Here is a 17,114-nt window from a genome sequence, read left to right on the forward strand (position 1 = left end):
CTCTTAACGTTGGCATGTTTGAACAAGCCCACCGACCATGGCATAACATGACGTTGTGCATGTGTAACTGAACTCGTATGTCGTTTAAATGGATGATTTTGTTTCTGGGTGTGTAGGAAAGAGATATTTACTATGTGGCAGATTGCGTGTAAAACAATCTTCTTTTACACCCGCAGAGATGAATGACTATGGCGCACGAGCGCTCAGCATCACTACTGATTCAGGAGTCACATCATCCAGGAAGTTAGAGAAAGACCTCCTTAACCACGCCTGCCTCTCCCATCTCAACTCAGCAATTGGCTGTCTTTTTAGATATTCAAGAAGGTCTTTATCTATTGGCTAAAATCGTACACAGTCGATTTCATAAAGCAAATCTTTTAGAAGTTGTGAAAAGGAATTAGGAAGATAGGACACTACCCTCAAAGCTTCAGAATACTCTCTGACACCCTCCCTCTGGCGCGTTGGCGTACCGGTGGCGAGTGAGGACGTTTTAATCACCGTGAGTACCGGGACTCATTTCACACTGTGCTGTAGCGGCTCCCGTGGGACGGCGCGCGGCAGAGATCGCTCGCCGTGCCGTCGGAAAGTTGCTCTGAGCGGTCTGAGATTTCTCTTCTCTGCCGGCATTCGTTGCTGATGCTACCTTGATAAAATTAACAACTGGTTTGCGTTGAAGTGAGATTGTATTGCGGTTAGTGTTTTAATGTTGTGTTAATTACTTATTTCCCAAGGGAGAGAAAAGGAAGGGTTGGTAGTTACAGTATTGTAAGTTATATTGGGGACAACACTTTACGTTTCATTCGTTTCAAACTGTCGTTGAAAGGAATTTTTCTTTCTTTTTCATGTTAAGTTAAGTTTGACATTGTGATTTGGTTGTGATTTCCTGCTTTCGATTCAGACGTATGTTAAACATGAATTAATCCTTTATGGAATACACATTTATTGGGCTTTACTGTAAATGGACTGAGACCTGGACCCTGTTTCAGGCTGAAGATGATGCGTGTTTACTGTGAAGGATAACTAATCAGCGGGTCAACGATCATCTCAGCTGGTTATATGTCAGATACATTAACCATGGTTTTACATCACTTACAGGGATGGCAAATCCCACCGTAAGATAGTATTAATGTGTGAACTGGGCATGTTTGAGTTTGTGTGTGTGTAAATGTGTTTACAAGATATGTGCAGTGTGTGTGTGTCCGTATGGGGGTGTCCTTCACAGGGGAACGGGGGGGGGGGTTCTGCCTCGGCCCCTGCCCGGTGCTGGGACTTTGACGCAGTCTTATCAAGATGCGAGCCCCAGTGTGAGCGCTTGGGGATGCTCATGCTGATGGGGCACACTCTAATGGCCTTTTTATGCTGCCATAAATAACACGATCGAAAACGTCTCTCTCATCCACCAAAAAACTATTATTTGAGTCACTAGGATGATTATTCTCGGGTCATCGTAATGCTGTTGTCATTGCAAGCCGTCGAAGGACGGGTGGCATCTTTCTGAAGATGCGTCTTGAGCTTTTGGAGGTAAAGGCTCATTGAAATAACTAGTCACAGCGCAGAAGCCGTTTGGTTTGTATTGTTTCACAAAGTAGTCTCACGACCAAACAGCGATGTCAAACAGAGATGTTTGAGCCCACAGGGATGGTGTGTATGCTGCGTGTGCACTCATCGCTCACAAGCCAGAACCGGCCCCCATAACGCTAGCCCCCCAGTTTGGGACCGGGGGGCTGGTGTAGAAGCATCACACTGGGATGTGTTTTACTGCAGCGAGAAGCTGGGCTGTGTCCTTGAGACATCAGAGTAACATGTGTCCATCAGCCATCACCATCTGCACGTTTAGGGTTCAACTGGCCCTTCCTTCCTCCCTCCCTCCCTCCCTCCCTCCCTCCCTCCCTCCCTCCCTCCCTCCCTCCCTCCCTCCCTCCCTCCCTCCCTCCCTCCCTCCCTTCCTCCCTCCCTCCCTCCCTTCCTTCCTTCCTTCCTTCCTTCCTTCCTTCCTCCCTCCCTCCCTCCCTCCCTCCCTCCATAGTGGAAGGGTGAGAGCTGGAAGACAATGGCTTGGCAGAGCGCTTCAGATGAAAAAGTCAGTGAGAGGAAATGCTGATGGGAGGGGAGCCACAGTAAAGTATTGGGATGCACCTGTAGTCTCATTGCAGTGGTGTTTTTTGGCTGGAGTTGTTTAGCTACTCGAAGATTTTGTTTTGATGTACTTGATTATTGATGGCATATTTTGTGCTGTTCTGTTATAGCTTAGACCCCCCCCCCCCAAAGAAGAAGAACTTTAAGAACAAACTCACTCACACACACCAGTCAGTCAACCCTCCACATTCTGAAAAGTTTTATACTCTCAGCTACCTCTCTCCTCCTCTCGCCCCTCCCCCCTGTGGCCAGTAAGGACCTCTCTCTGTGTGCAGGGCAGTCAATTAACCCAGAGGGCCGACACACACCTCACCCTTCCTAGACTAGGCCAACCAGCCAACCATCGAGCCAGCCAACCAACCAGCCAGTCACCCAACCAACCAGCCAGTCACCCAACCCACCAGCCAATGACCAGACAGGGTCATTGGCGGTCAGCTACCCAGGGTGACCTGGGTAGCTGACCAGACAGTCAGTTACCCAGTCAGCCAATCCAACAGTCACCCAACCGCCAGTCAGCTAGTCAGTCAGCTACCCATCCAGTCACTCAACCAGACAGTCAGCTAACCATTCAGCGAGACAGTAACTACCCAGCCGGTCACCCAACCAACCAGCCAACCAGCTATCCAGCCAGTCAGATACCCAGCCAACTGGTCAACCAGTCAGCCAACCAGAACTTCCCTGGACCATGTTCCTACTGGTGTGATGGTATGTGTGTGTGTTCTGTGTGTGTACTGTGTACGTGTGTGTACGTGTGTGTGTGTGTGTGTGTGTGTGTGTGTGAGGGGATTATTGGGACAACAAGCCCCTTTTATCTCAAATTGAATTGTTGAGGAAGATGTTAAAGAGTCGTACATCACCCAGACGCCTGGTGCAAAGAACGGTTCTGTAGAGTGTGTGTGTGTGTGTGACTGTGTGTGTGCCTGTGTGTATGACTGTGTGTGTGTGTGTGTGTGAGAGAGAGAGAGAGAGAGAGAGAGAGAGAGAGAATACACCGTTCCAGTGGGAGAGTCAGAGCTGGGAATGGTCCATTGGTATTACAGTAGGAGCCATCACTATGACGCCCATTCTGTTTATAAATCCACTGGGTTGGCAAATCAAGTTGTCAGCTTGTAAAAGCCATCTTACTGAGGTGCGTGTCTTGTATGTTAAGACAACCAGTTTGGTGCCGGTTCGGTGTGTGTGTGTTGCGTGGGTGTGTGTTGTGTGGGTGTGTGTGCGTGTGTGTTGTGTGTGAGTGTGTTGTGTGTGTGTTGTGTGGGTGTGTGTGCGTGTGTGTTGTGTGTGAGTGTGTTGTGTGTGAGTGTGTTGTGTGTGTGTTGAAGCTACTTTTGACTGTTAAGCAGAGAAGAGGTGACCTTGTTCTCTTCTCTTTCTCCTTTTCATCTCCTCCCTTCCCCTCCCCTCCCTTCCCATCTCATCTCCTCTCTCCTCTCCTCTGCCCTCCATTTCTCTCCTCTCTTCTCTCCTGCTCTTCACCTCTCTCCTCTCTCTCCTCTCTCCTCTCATCCTCTCCTCTGCTCTCCACTTCTCTCTTCTCAACTCCTCTCCACCTCTCTCCTCTCCTCTCCTCTGCTCTCCACTTCTCTCTTCTCCACTCCTCTCCACCTCTCTCCTCCCCTCTCCTCTTCTCTTCTCGGCTCTCCTCTCCCCACTCCTCTCCACCTCTCTCCTCCCCTCCTCCTCTCCTCCTCTCTCCTCCTCTCCACTCTCCTCTCTCCTCCTCTCCTCTCCTCTCCACTTCTCTCCACTTCTCTCCTCTCCTCTCCACTTCTCTCCACTTCTCTCCTCTCCTCTCCTCTCCTCTCCACTTCTCTCCACTTCTCTGCTCTCCATCCTGTCTAAGTCATTAAGACTCAATCCTCCTCTCCCATGTCGATAGGATCAATACCTCCATGTCCACCTTTTATCTGCGGGCCACTCAGACACTTACCTGATTCTGCCCCAGCACACAGAAGCCCTCCTAAATTAGCCCTACACCTATAACTCAGACAGCGTGTGTGTGTGAGTGTAGTGTGTGTGTGTGTGTGTTGGCCTCCCTGTGACAGGGCTTGTATGGATTCCCATGCCTGGGATCAGTCTGCCTGTCTGTGTGTGTTATAGAGGCTCATTTGGGTGTGTGTACTGATATGTGTGTTAATGTTGTGTATGTGTTTTAACAGTGTATCCAGCAGTGTGTATTCCTCCAGGTAATTGTATGTGTCTAACAGTGTGTGTGTCTCCAGGTGAAGTATGTGTTTGTGTCTCTCTCTATCCAGATGGCAATCTTCCTGGTAGTGTGTGTATGCGTGTGTGTGGCTAACAGTGTGTGCATGTGTATGTATGTGTGTGTCTCCAGGTGATGATGTGTGTGTCTCCAGGTGATGATGTGTGTGTCTCCAGGTGATGTGTGTGTCTCCAGGTGATGATGTGTGTGTCTCCAGGTGATGATGTGTGTGTCTCCAGGTGATGATGTGTGTGTCTCCAGGTGATGATGTGTGTGTCTCCAGGTGATGATGTGTGTGTCTCCAGGTGATGATGTGTGTGTCTCCAGGTGATGATGTGTGTGTCTCCAGGTGATGATGTGTGTGTCTCCAGGTGATGATGTGTGTGTCTCCAGGTGATGATGTGTGTGTCTCCAGGTGATGATGTGTGTGTCTCCAGGTGATGATCCACCTGGTGGTGTGGTGCGTTCCTGCCGGTCCTCTCTCTGGCCCAGAGGTCGGAACCCATGTTCTCAGCCGTCACCATGACGATGCTTCCCCCCGACTACGAGAACAACCCCACCCAGCTGAACTACGGCGTGGCCGTCACAGACGTGGATGGAGACCGGGAGCTGGAGATGGTCGTGGCTGGGTGAGCAGGGAGTGTGTGGGAGGGAGGGAGGGAGGGAGGGAGGGAAGGAAGGAGGGAGGGACGGACGGAGGGATGGAGGGAGGGAGGGAGGGAGGGAAAGGGAGGGAGGGAGGGAGAAAGAGAGAGGGAGGGAGGGAGGGGGAGAGAGAGAGAGATAGAGAGAGATAGAGAGAGAGATAGAGAGAGAGAGAGAAAGAGAGAGAGAGAGAGAGAGAGAGAGAGAGAGAGAGAGAGAGAGAGAGAGAGAAAGGACGTTTGTGCCAGGAATGAACTAGGCAACAGTGATGGGCTTCTGAGCGGAGATAAAAAACCTCACAGGACGATGAGCGTTACCGTTGACGTGCAGAGCTCCGCGTTGCCGCCAGCCTGACGAGCCGTCCTCTCACAGTGACAACATCCCCCCCCCCCTACCCCTCCCTTCTCAGACTTCACTCAATTACAACCATTCACAGACCAGACACGGATCCAACCAAATAACCCTAAAAGTACAAAAAGAACTGATGAAGAGAGGAGAGGACTGTTTACAGTGCCCTGAGGCTGGGGCCTGCTGGATGTAACCATGCGTTGGAGATGGGTTGAAAAGAATGTGTGATTGGTCAGGAGACCCGGCATGATTGCTTGGAGCCAGCATAAGCGCAGGTCTGATTGGCCAGACTGCAGGAGCAGAGGAGCAGTGAGGACGTTCAGTGTGTTGGACAGAATAACGATAAAGTGGAATGAACCTCTTTAATCTTTGTTATTTAGTCAGGAGGGAGTCTCACAGGCTGGGTCCCTCCCGTGAACACACATCCTCACGAACACACACACGCACACACACATTCTCACACACACACACACACATCCTCACACACGTCCACAGATACACACACATACGCCCACACAGACACATTCTTACACACCCCCACCCACACACACACATGACAGGTGGGCCGGCCGGCCTAGTTTCAGGGTGATGAGGATAGATGGCGCTACGGAAACGATGTCATTTCCTCTCCCAGGAGAAAGTTCCAGAGGAGGTTTTAGTGTACAGTGTGTGAGACGTTAGTATACTGGAATCGTAATGGTTTGTCTCTAGGAAGTTGGTTTGTAGTGTACAGGAAGTGGAATTGTATCGTGAGATTGGGGTACATAAACTATGGATGGCTGGAACTACAATCCCATGGACACAGTGGCTCAAATGCCAGACCTGACAGAGAGCGAGCGAGAGAGAGACAGAGAGAGAGAGAGAGAGAGAGAGAGAGAGAGAGAGAGAGAGAGAGAGAGAGAGAGAGAGAGAGAGAGAGAGAGAGAGAGAGAGAGAGAGAGAGAGAGAGTAGGATAACGTGAGATAGAGGAACACATTCTCCCATTTTCTTTCTGAGTTACAGAATTAGCACACTCATGTCCTATAACCTAACATTATGTGACCTGAAGATTTGGTCAGAATTCAGATTTTTTTTTTTTATCCCGACAACCTCCCATCAGAAATAATCTCAAGTGATTTCCTGAACTTGGAACTGTGGGAGAGTTTTAGTAATATAGAGAATATTTAATTTGGGTTGCCAGTTGAAGAGGACATTCAAGGCTCTGTCAGAACATTTAGAAACATTAAGCTCCTGTTCTAGAAGTCAGCCGGTCCTAGCATCATCTCGTTACTTCGCTTTATCCTTATTTTCTCTATACAGCCGAAGACATACAGAACAAACCACAGGAAACAAACATGCATATATTAAAGTTGTCGATCAGTATTGTTGACAAAAAAATTAAAAATACTATTAATATTAAAGTACATTAAAAAGAAGTACATTTAAGTACATTACCAAGAGAAATATAAGGAAATGTCTCTTATAAATACATTGAAATGAGATGTAAGTATGGTCTGTTTGGGCAGACTGGCTGTGTCTGACCTGAGATGGTCTCCTCCAGGTACAACGGCCCCAACCTGGTCCTCAAGTACGACAGGCAGAGGGAACGCCTGGTCAACATCGCCGTCGACAACCGCAGCTCGCCCTTCTACGCGCTGAGAGATCGCCAGGGCAACGCCATCGGCGTGACGGCTTGTGACATCGACGGGGACGGGAGAGAGGAGATCTATGTCCTCAACACCAACAACGCCTTCTCAGGTGCAGACGTAGAGAAACACACACACGACACACGAGACAGAACAGAGCTCTGATCAGTAGAGGCACGAGCCAGAACAGAGCTCGGATCAGTAAAAGCACGAGGCAGAACAGAGCTCTGATCAGTAGAGGCACGAGGCAGAACAGAGCTCGGATCAGTAAAGGCACGAGGCAGAACAGAGCTCGGATCAGTAGAGGCACGAGGCAGAACAGAGCTCTGATCAGTAGAGGCACGAGGCAGAACAGAGCTCGGATTAGTAGAGGCACGAGGCAGAACAGAGCTCGGATCAGTAGAGACACGAGGCAGAACAGAGCTTGGATCAGTAGAGGCATGAGGCAGAACAGAGCTCTGATCAGTAGAGACAAAATGATCTCTGTGTTTACAGTTTTTTTCAAATGCTTACACACATTTTTTTTACTTGTCCTCTTTTTTCAAAACTTAACACACAAATCCAACAACTGCACACACAAAATGCAAAATGCCTCGCTTCTCTTGCAAAATGAAGCACTGCATTCAATATATCACAAACACGTCTCAAAAGCACACATTTGTCTCATGTTGCGAACACTTTTGCCATTATATTACATCTTTGGATATATCATATACACACAGTTATTCAAAGCCTAAAGCTCTTCTTTCATGAGCTCCTTTGTACATTTCTGTTCAAGATTGAAAGTAAATGGCAGAGATGATGAAAAATTCATGGTAAACACGAAAACAATATTGAAACCAAACATATGTTTTTACTATAAGCATTTGTGGTTGTAAATACAGTATTACACAATACAAAAGAAAGAGTGTAGTAGGACAGAAACCAAACCTAATTTTAAAAAAGGTGATTACGGAATGGTGTGTCTGTGTGTGCCATGAACTGTAGCATACAGTAATATATACTATTTTCTACAATATTGTCAGAATGTCTTCTTACAGTCACTGTACTGTTGCACAGTATGATACAGCAATCCACCAGACTGACCAATCATGCAGTGCACTGCAGTCAATGGATGCATGGGCGCTAAAATATATGTTTGTGTATAGTAACCGTGTATTGTGCTGAAACAGCTATTATGTGTACAATAGAACGTGTATATTACAGTATATTGTTACATACCTGTTATCCTTTCTACAAAGGTTCAAATTATACCCACCACTGTAAATCAACTCAAATTAGACTATTTATAGGCCTATTCTAAAGCCATGATTGGTTGGTGTTGAGTAAAGCAATGAGTGTTTGCACATGTGAGGAGTTAGTGTAAGGCACTGATGAATTAGTGTGGCATTTTGATTGGTTGTGTTTTAAAAAGGAAATCAAGATGCTTCCTGTTAGAATGTTGTGTGTTACGGGGAGAATTGTGTGTTGTGTTTTGCAAAAAGTGTTTTATGAAATTGAAAACGGAGTCAAAGGCCCAAAATGTGCGTATGGTTTTGCAGATTTGAGGTGTGGTTCTGGTGTTTGAGGGACAGGTTTCATAAATTGTGTGAAAAGTAAGACATTTGTGTGTAAGCATTGAAAAAAACTGTAATAAGGGAAAGGATAAGCTTGGTGTTGATAATAGTTATCAGACTCTATCCTACAGGTAACTCTGTCCCCTGTAGGGTCACAGTATCGTCCCTAACACAGGGGAGGGCACCGCTCAGACATAGACACTACCTCTCTACCTCTTTAGATAAGAGTAGTTATTACAGTTTTTCACAATTGTTAACACACAAAAATAAAAGTTTGGCACAATTTTCACAACCTTCACTTCATATACCAATTGCTCGACCTAATTTGGCACGACTTCACAATCCCTTATCTGCATTAGACTTTGACTTTCCTTGTTTACACACTGATATCAATTACACATCACCTTGTTGTCAAAACACTACACACAATCTTCAGTTGTTGCACACACTTCTCAAGTAAAATCTCAAAGCATCAACCTACAACACACAAATATTAAAATCTCTAAACACTCAGGTCTGGTGAGCAATTTATGATCAGAACTGCAGCATAAAAAGGACCTTGAGCCTCTGTTTTGTTTGGTGAACAATGGAGAACTTAGAACATATTGACAACCAGAGAAGGAGAGGGGTAAGAGTGAGAGGAGGAGGAAGAGGAAGAGGACATGGAAGAGGAGGGAGAGGAGGACAAGAAGGAGGAGGAAGAGGACAAGGATGAGGAAGAGGAGGAGAAGGACGAGGAGAAGAAGGAAAAGGAGGAGAAAAAAGGAGAATGGTCGTCTCTAATGAGATTGGGGCCACTGTGGTTGACCATGTGCTCAACCATGGTTTGAGCATGAGGAGCAATCTCAGCCGCTTCACAGTTGCTGCCATCATTAGAACCTTCAGGATGGAGAACAGGTATGAATTATATTTTCCTTGTGTACTGAAATACTGCATATCAATAGAATACAGTGTGCTCACAGTATTTGTATTTTGCAGGACTAAAAGAGAACCACACCGTGGAGGAAGAACATGCACTTTCATAGCCGAACAGGAGACTGACATTGTGAAAATGGTTTGTGCAAACAACACTATCACACTCCGACAGATACAAACCAGGATCCTGGCTGACCATGCCACATTCAGAAATATCCAGACCGTCAGCCTCTCTACACTCGACCGTGTTCTCCGCAGGAATGCCATGCGGATGAAACACGTGTACAGGGTCCTATTCGACCGGAACACAGACCACATCAAGGAGTTACGGCGAAAGTTTGTGTTTGTAAGTCCCATACATTCAGAACAGACACATTCATGTATTGTACCTGTTATCCAATATTGTTCCTTTTCTACAGTGTCTCACTGTAGCCCACTATGGTGACCTATCTGTGTCCATACTATAACTTGCATTATCATGCTGTCTGTTCCAGCGGATCCAGGAGCATGACACAGCTAATGAGCTATATGAATACATATTCATTGATGAGGTTGGATTCAACCTGATGAAGAGGAGGCGCCGGGGCAGAAATGTCATTGGCCAGCGTGCCATTGTTGAGGTCCCCGCCGAGCGTGATGGGAACATCACTTTGTGTGCTGCAATGGGTTGAGCAGGCCCGTTGACAGTACTGTACTGTTCAGAAATAAAACTTTTTTGCTGCATATGTGTGCTGTTTTATGTTTGACTATGAAAAAAGTAGGCTTACACTGAGACATTTTACAAAAGGAGAAATGGCTCATTCTCCAGAGTCATTGTCATTCATATGGTGTGTTCCATTTCTATAATTGTGTTTAAAATTTTGCACTACAGTGTGCTGTGAATGCTTGGTAGTGTGCAGCAAATGCTTAGTTGTGTGTACTGTTATGAATGGTATGTGTGTGTCAGTTGAAAATATGGCTGTGTGTACCAAATGAGAACACAAGTTCCATTTTATGAACAGGTAAGAGATTTGATGGCAAAGAGTCATCTTGCAAAGGGAGTGTCAGGTTTAGCATTTTGTGTGTGAGGTTTTCAGTTTTGTGTGTGCAGTTTTGAGAAAGCCGGTATTGTTTTGAGAAACGTGTGTTAACAATTGTGAAAAACTGTATTATAATCCCCGTGGTGTGTGCCTGTTCTAAATCTTTATATCTGCACTGTGATTCTCAGAAGTGCTTTATGACAACTCTGATGTTCCTGTCAAATGTTTCTCTCCTGTTCTCTCCCTGCACTTTAGTCTTCTAAACAGACTCTCTCTTTCTCTCTCCCTCTCTCTCTTTTCCCCTCTTGCTCTCTCCCTTTCTCTCGCTCTCTCTCTCTCTCTTTTACCCTCTCTCGCCCTTTCCCTCTCTTTTTCCTTTTCTTGCTCTCTCTCTTTTTCCCTGATCTCTCTCTATCTCTCTCTCCGCAAGGTCGAGCAACGTACTCTGATAAGTTGTTTAAGTTCCGTAACGGGCGCTTTGAGGACCTGCTGAGCGATGAGATTAACGAGCACAGAGATGTAGCCAACCGCATGGCAGGACGCTCTGTAGCCTGCGTGGACCGGAAGGTAAACAGGCACACACACACACTCACACACACACACACACATGGACACACACACACACATCATCTCAGGAGGCACGACTGAAGAAGACCCTCTATCTTTCTCCATCTCTCTATCTGCTTTTCTCATATCCTCTCTTTATCACTCTCCACTGTCCTGTTTGTCTCCCTCTCTTTTCTCTTTTATCTCTTCATCACCATCCCTAGCTCCATTCCACCCCTTCTTTCTCAGTGTTTGTCCCCCTCTCCCTCTCATCCTCCGCCCCTCTCTCCCCCTCTCCCTCTCAACCTCTCCCCCTCTCTCTCCCTCTTTCCCTCTCTCCGTCTCATTGTCCCATTTCTCATTGTCTTTCCTCTTTATGTCCATATCACTTTTGTTTCTCTCTCCTTCTCTCCATGCCTCTGTCTCTTTCTCATCCTGTGTCCACCCTCTCTCCCTCCCCCGGGCAAGGAGCACGTATGTAATGAACAGGACCAATTAGCAACAGTGAGGGAAGGTGTATCTGTTTTGATCAGCCTTTTTCTGTTGCAGAGACCATCATCATCACCATCACCATCACTACCATCATCACCATCAACACCATCAACACCATCACCATCATCACTATCACCACCACCACCATCATCATCAGGATAGACTGTTTGAGTGTAGATGCGCTCCTACCACCAGCGGCTCCATCAGTCATGCAGAGCAGTGATTACTCTACTCTGCCACTGTGCTGCGTCTCCTTCATCACTGTCCCCTAACTGATGAAGAGGAGGGGTGGAGGCCTCCTGAGTGCTGATGGATGGAGCCTTCTGTTCCTGGGAATGACAGGCTGCTCTGAGGGATAGGTGGAATGGAAGGTTCCAGATGAATAGATGGATGTGTTGCGTGACCTTCTAACCAGCTCCAGGTGCCTTGGCACAGCATGTGTCAATGTGTGTGTGCACAAAAACATGCACACACATGGTGTGTAAATGTGTAAAGTCTCTGGCTACCCACACATAAACGCACACACATAAACACACACACATATATATGTTCATGCACACACACACCTACACAGGCACGCACACACTCAGACTTCAACTGTTGAACTGGAAAGTAACGTGACAGGACTTAGCCTTGGGTGAGGCATTACTGAAAATCACTGACTTTTACCACTGCTAACTAACTTCCAGTGGCCTTCATGCCTTCAGCTGCGGGTGATGTTGGGATGTGTGTGCGGGTGCACGCATGCGTACCTCTGTACCTGTATGTGACCGGAGGCTATGGTCATATTTACATCTAGTGGCTTCATGTTACTTTCCGTCCTACAGAGCAGTGATCATGTTTATGTGTGTGTGTGAGAGTTTGTGTGTTTGTGGGTGTGTGAGAGTGTGTGAGTGTGTGTGTCCTGGTGTGAAGCTGATTGGACGAGGGGGTGTCGTCCATTAGAGTGGTTCCGTCTGTGAGTTTGTGTCTGCAGGGACTCCCACGATAATGGAGTGTGAAATTAATCTCTAAAGAGAGATGGAGAGACGGAGAGAGAGAAAAGGGAGGGGGGAGAGAGAGAGAGGGATTGGAAAGAGAGAGAGCAGACAAAGACAGAGGGAAAGGGATGATAAGAGTCTGGAAGATGGATGAGGAGAGGAGAGAGAGAGAGAGAGAGGAGAGAGAGAGAGAGAGAGAGAGAGAGAGAGAGAGAGAGAGAGAGAGAGAGAGAGAGAGAGAGAGAGAGAGAGAGAGAGAGAGAAGGGGGGGCAGGGCAGATGATGCCAGTCTTGCTGTGCCAGTCTCAGTGGGACTGTAGCTGTAAGACATGTATATACAGCTGCTGGCACATGCAAACACACAGTGAGGAGACACGGAAGACCGTGAAGTCCCATGCTAACTGCGTGTTCAGAGCTAATCCCCACGGTCATGCTTGTTTCCCAGGGAACGGGCCGCTACGCCATCTACATCGCCAACTACGCCAGCGGCACCGTCGGTCCCCACGCCCTCATCGAGATGGACGAGAACGCCAGCGACCTCGCCCGTGGGGTCATCGCCCTCACCAACGTGGCAGAGCAGGCCGGGGTCAACAAGTTCACTGGTAGGTGTGTGTGTGAGAGAGACAGAGTGTGCGACCTCTAGCAGTACAATAAAACTTAGACGCCATACCAGGAATAGACAGGAAGAGAGCTGAGGTCAAAAAGAAGAGAGGGAAAATAGAAGAGGGAGAACCGAGAGGAGAAAAGATAGCGATGAAGAGCGAAACAGAGAAAAGGAGCAAGAAAGAAAACTACAGTAGAGAGAGAGAGAGAGCGAGGAAGAGAGAGAGAGGAAGAGAGAGAGACAGAGAGAGAGAGAGGAAGAGAGAGAGGAAGAGAGAGAAACAGAGGAAGAGCGAGAGAGGAAGAGAGAGAGAGGAAGAGAGAGAGAGGGTGAGAGAGAGAAGTGATAGTGTATAGCTGTCTCTCTTTGGGCCCTGTCAGCTGTTTACTGCGGTCAAAGTCACGCAGAGGCGAGGGTAAGGGTGCCTCTCACATAGATCAGCCTGGACCAGCTCAATGGACCAGAGACTACATTCATCAGGGCCACTGGGGCTGTCCAGGTGACAGGGGCTGACAGACAGGCAGAGGCCTGGGCTGGGCTGGAGGAGGGCAGGGTAGGGATAGGTAGGACTGGGGCTGGGCTGGAGGAGGGCAGGGTAGGGATAGGTAGGACTGGGGCTGGGCTGGGACTGGGCTGGCACTGTGGATAAACTAAACTGGGCTAAACTGGGCTAAGCTGGGTTGGGGCTGGGGCTAGACTGGGCAGGGTGGGCTAGAATTGGATGCAGTACGTGTCTTTGACCACTAGAGTGTGCTGGGCCAGCAGGGCAGTCTGTCAGCTGACAGCTGTAGAAGATGATGTAGATACACCTTCACCTCACCGTGCTCCGTCTGTCTGGAAGGGACGCTGTTTAATAGTGACATGCTCCCCAGAGCAGTATAAACACTTTACGACCCGGAGGAGAGAGAGGAGGGAGGGGGACAGAGAGAGGAGAGCAGGGATTAGAGAATGCCAGGAGCAGCTAACAGTTACAGTCATAATAGAATGAGATCCCCACCGGTCAAGTGTAGACTAGTGCAGCAATTTAACAGAGCAAAAATGGGTATTTGATGCAGCCCCACACACCAAGACAGCGACAGCCCCCCTCGGTTGGAACATGAAATCTGTTCCAGGGGAAAGAACTCTAAATAAGTTATACATATAGAACTAGAGAGGGTACAATTTCTGGGGAAATTGTAGGGTGTGCTTGCTTGCGTCGGTTGCACAGGGGTCTGTTTTTTAATGACATTTTTACAACTGATATTTCTGTATTTTATATAAAAATGCATACTTATTATTTATAAAGATTACATAGATTTAAAAGCATTTTTTTGCTGCTCATTTACAACTGAAAATACGAGTGTACGGTGTAAAAATTGACCTAATCTCTATGACTTAAACATCTTTTTACGTTTTTTCCTTCTCGTGATATGTTCATACTCATTGCATTCATTCATTAATAAAGAACCCCCTTTGAAGATTATTCTATGACGTTACCGGCAGTAGAAGATGGAATCGCAATTCAAACAGTACCATCTGCTAACTGAAAATATGCCCCCAAAACGTAAATAAGCTTGACATTTATTTAGTGTAAAATCGCTCATTCATAAAAAGCTCACTGGTAGCGATCATTGTCAGTAACAACGCAAAATGCGATATAGCCCTGTGTGGAGAAGCTGCCCCGGTAAATTGTACTACTACGGTACAGTACTAGACTACTGCTGTGTTCGTCTTGGTAGCGATTGCGTTGGTTGAATTGGATTTAACGTTCCGTTGTACGGTTTTAGGCTGAAATTAATTATTTTCATGAACAGATTGACAACGTTTAGGCTGTGGCAATGAAGTTCAGGTTAGTAGTTAGATAGACTTTTGATTTAAGTAAGGGGAGTGCCGAACATGTTCTGTCGCCGTTTGACTTCCTAAACAGCTGTGTACTGTAGATGTTTTTGTAGTGTGTCTCGCATAAGCTACAGCGTTGCAGTGAGCTACACTGGTTTGAAACCACAGGTAATGGTAATTTCACCAACAAATCGTTTACTAATGTCAGAATAAATCCTACAACGAAAATGTATATGTGAGGAATGTTTATTTTAACGATTGAAAACAGATACATCATAGACCACTGTAGTATGTGTTGCCCGGGCAACACAGGCTAATGTCATGATGCTAATACTTCAGTGAAATAGTAGACTACTGTTTCCGAAAGTAGATGTACTTCCTTAATAATATCAGCTTATATTGTACATTACACATCACAATTGTGTGTCATATCACAAAATAAAATGAGTAAATAGTTATCACCCTGGCCTCTTTGCTTGTGGCGTTTCTGCAGCTGCCTTGCAGTAAAGCTATAGTTAGCCTAGCTATCCCCAAGTTAACAAATGCGAAACGAATGTTCTGCCAAAGGTAGTCACGCGTGTTTTCGTGACGTTAGTGACGTTAGTGACGTAGTGACGTTAGTAACGTCAGTGACTGTGGCTAGCAAATTAGCCACCGTTAGCTTCACTTTTCACCACAAAAACGCAATTTCTACTTAAACCATGCAACGGAACGTAAATAAAAATACAAAAAATGCAATCGCTAACAAGACGAACCTTTTGACACCGCCATTGTGTATGTAGTCCAAATATTGACTGATCCTTAGGGGGGCGAAAATAAACAATAATAAATAAATAAATATATATGTGAGAGAACAAAGGTTGTGCTCTCGCCGAAGGCTTGAGCACACCCAATAAGGATGAAAACAACCCGTCCAAACAAACACAGGCAGGCACGCAGGCAGACAGACAGACACACAGGCAGACAGATACACAGGCAGACAGACACACAGGCAGACAGACAGGCAGGCAGACTGGCAGGCAGACAGCTTACTGTACAGACATCAACTGTTTCTCTGCCCACCCCTCCTTTTTGATCTCTCTTTTCTCTTTTCTTCCTCTTTCTCACTGTCTCCCTCCCTGGCTCTGGATCTCTGACTGTGTTCGTATCACACCATTGATTTCTGATAGGACATGAGACTGATCCTGATAGGCTGATTGCTCCAGAAATAGAGATGGTCTACAGTATTACAGTATTGAGCGGTCAGAAGAATGAATGGAGTATGACCTCTTCTTTTACGACGTGCCAAGTGGTGGGGGAATTACTGTAAGACTCTGTTGGGTATTGAGGGGGTCAAAGAGGAAAGAGAGATGGTGTGTGTGTGTGTGTGCACGTGCTATGCGGTCAGGGTCCTTGTCAGCAGAAAGACCTGCTCTGCTAAGGGGAAATGGCCTGGAAAGACAGTAATGATCTCCGAGATCGCTTCTGTGATGGAGCCTGATCTCCTTCTCTCTTTACCCTCCTCCTTCACTCCCACTCTCCTTTTCACTCCTTCTCCTTCCTTCGTGTTTTCCCCCCTCTCTTCCTCTCTTCCTCTCTTTCTCTCTTCCTCTCTTTCTCTCTTCCTCTCTTCCTCTCTTTCTCTCTTCCTCTCTTTCTCTCTTCCTCTCTTCCTCTCTTTCTCTCTTCCTTTCTTTCTCTCTTCCTCTCTTTCTCTCTTCCTTTCTTTCTCTCTTCCTCTCTTTCTATCTTTCTCTCTTTCTCTCCTCTTTCTGACTTCCCCCTCTCCTTCTTTCCTTCTCCCTCCTTTTCTCTCTCCTTCCTGTTTACCTCCCTTTCACTTTTTCTCTCCCTCTCTTTTTCTCTCTCCTCCTCTTCCTGTTTCTCTCTCTCTCCCCCTCCCCTCTTCTCTCTCTCTCTAGGAGGGCGTGGGGTGGTGGTGGGGCCCATCGTGAGCCAGACCCTGTCTGACGTGTTCTGTGATAACGAGTATGGGCCCAACTTCCTGTTCAGGAACAACGGAGACGGAACCTTCACCGACGTGGCGCAGCAGGCTGGTGAGAGGGAGGGAGGGAGAGAGAGACAGAGAGAGATAGAGAGAGAGAGAGAGAGAGAGAGAGAGAGAGAGAGAGAGAGAGACTGAGAGAGAGAGAGAGAGAGAGAGAGAGAGAGAGAGAGAGAGAGAGAGAGAGAGAGAGAGAGAGAGAGCGAGAGAGGTAGGGGAGGGAGGGAGGGGAGGGAGGGAGA

The 17,114-nt window shown here is 47.0% G+C and overlaps 1 protein-coding gene and 1 long non-coding RNA gene across 2 annotated transcripts in view; one reads left to right on the forward strand and one right to left on the reverse strand.

Annotated features, from left to right (window-relative positions):
• LOC134021879 (uncharacterized) overlaps positions 1-17,114 on the reverse strand; it is a 317,808-nt gene that overhangs the window by 282,713 nt on the left and 17,981 nt on the right. The window lies entirely within an intron of this gene.
• Positions 1-17,114, forward strand: part of crtac1b (cartilage acidic protein 1b) — a 29,213-nt gene that overhangs the window by 11,732 nt on the left and 367 nt on the right. The window contains exons 2-6 of the mRNA XM_062464466.1: positions 4,799-4,968; positions 6,874-7,070; positions 10,879-11,015; positions 12,912-13,068; positions 16,790-16,924. Of these exons, the coding sequence (XP_062320450.1) occupies positions 4,799-4,968; positions 6,874-7,070; positions 10,879-11,015; positions 12,912-13,068; positions 16,790-16,924 (796 nt within the window). The remainder of the gene's footprint in view (positions 1-4,798; positions 4,969-6,873; positions 7,071-10,878; positions 11,016-12,911; positions 13,069-16,789; positions 16,925-17,114) is intronic.

This window comes from Osmerus eperlanus, chromosome 6, assembly GCF_963692335.1.
Source record: "Osmerus eperlanus chromosome 6, fOsmEpe2.1, whole genome shotgun sequence".
NCBI classification, from domain to species: Eukaryota; Metazoa; Chordata; class Actinopteri; order Osmeriformes; family Osmeridae; genus Osmerus; species Osmerus eperlanus.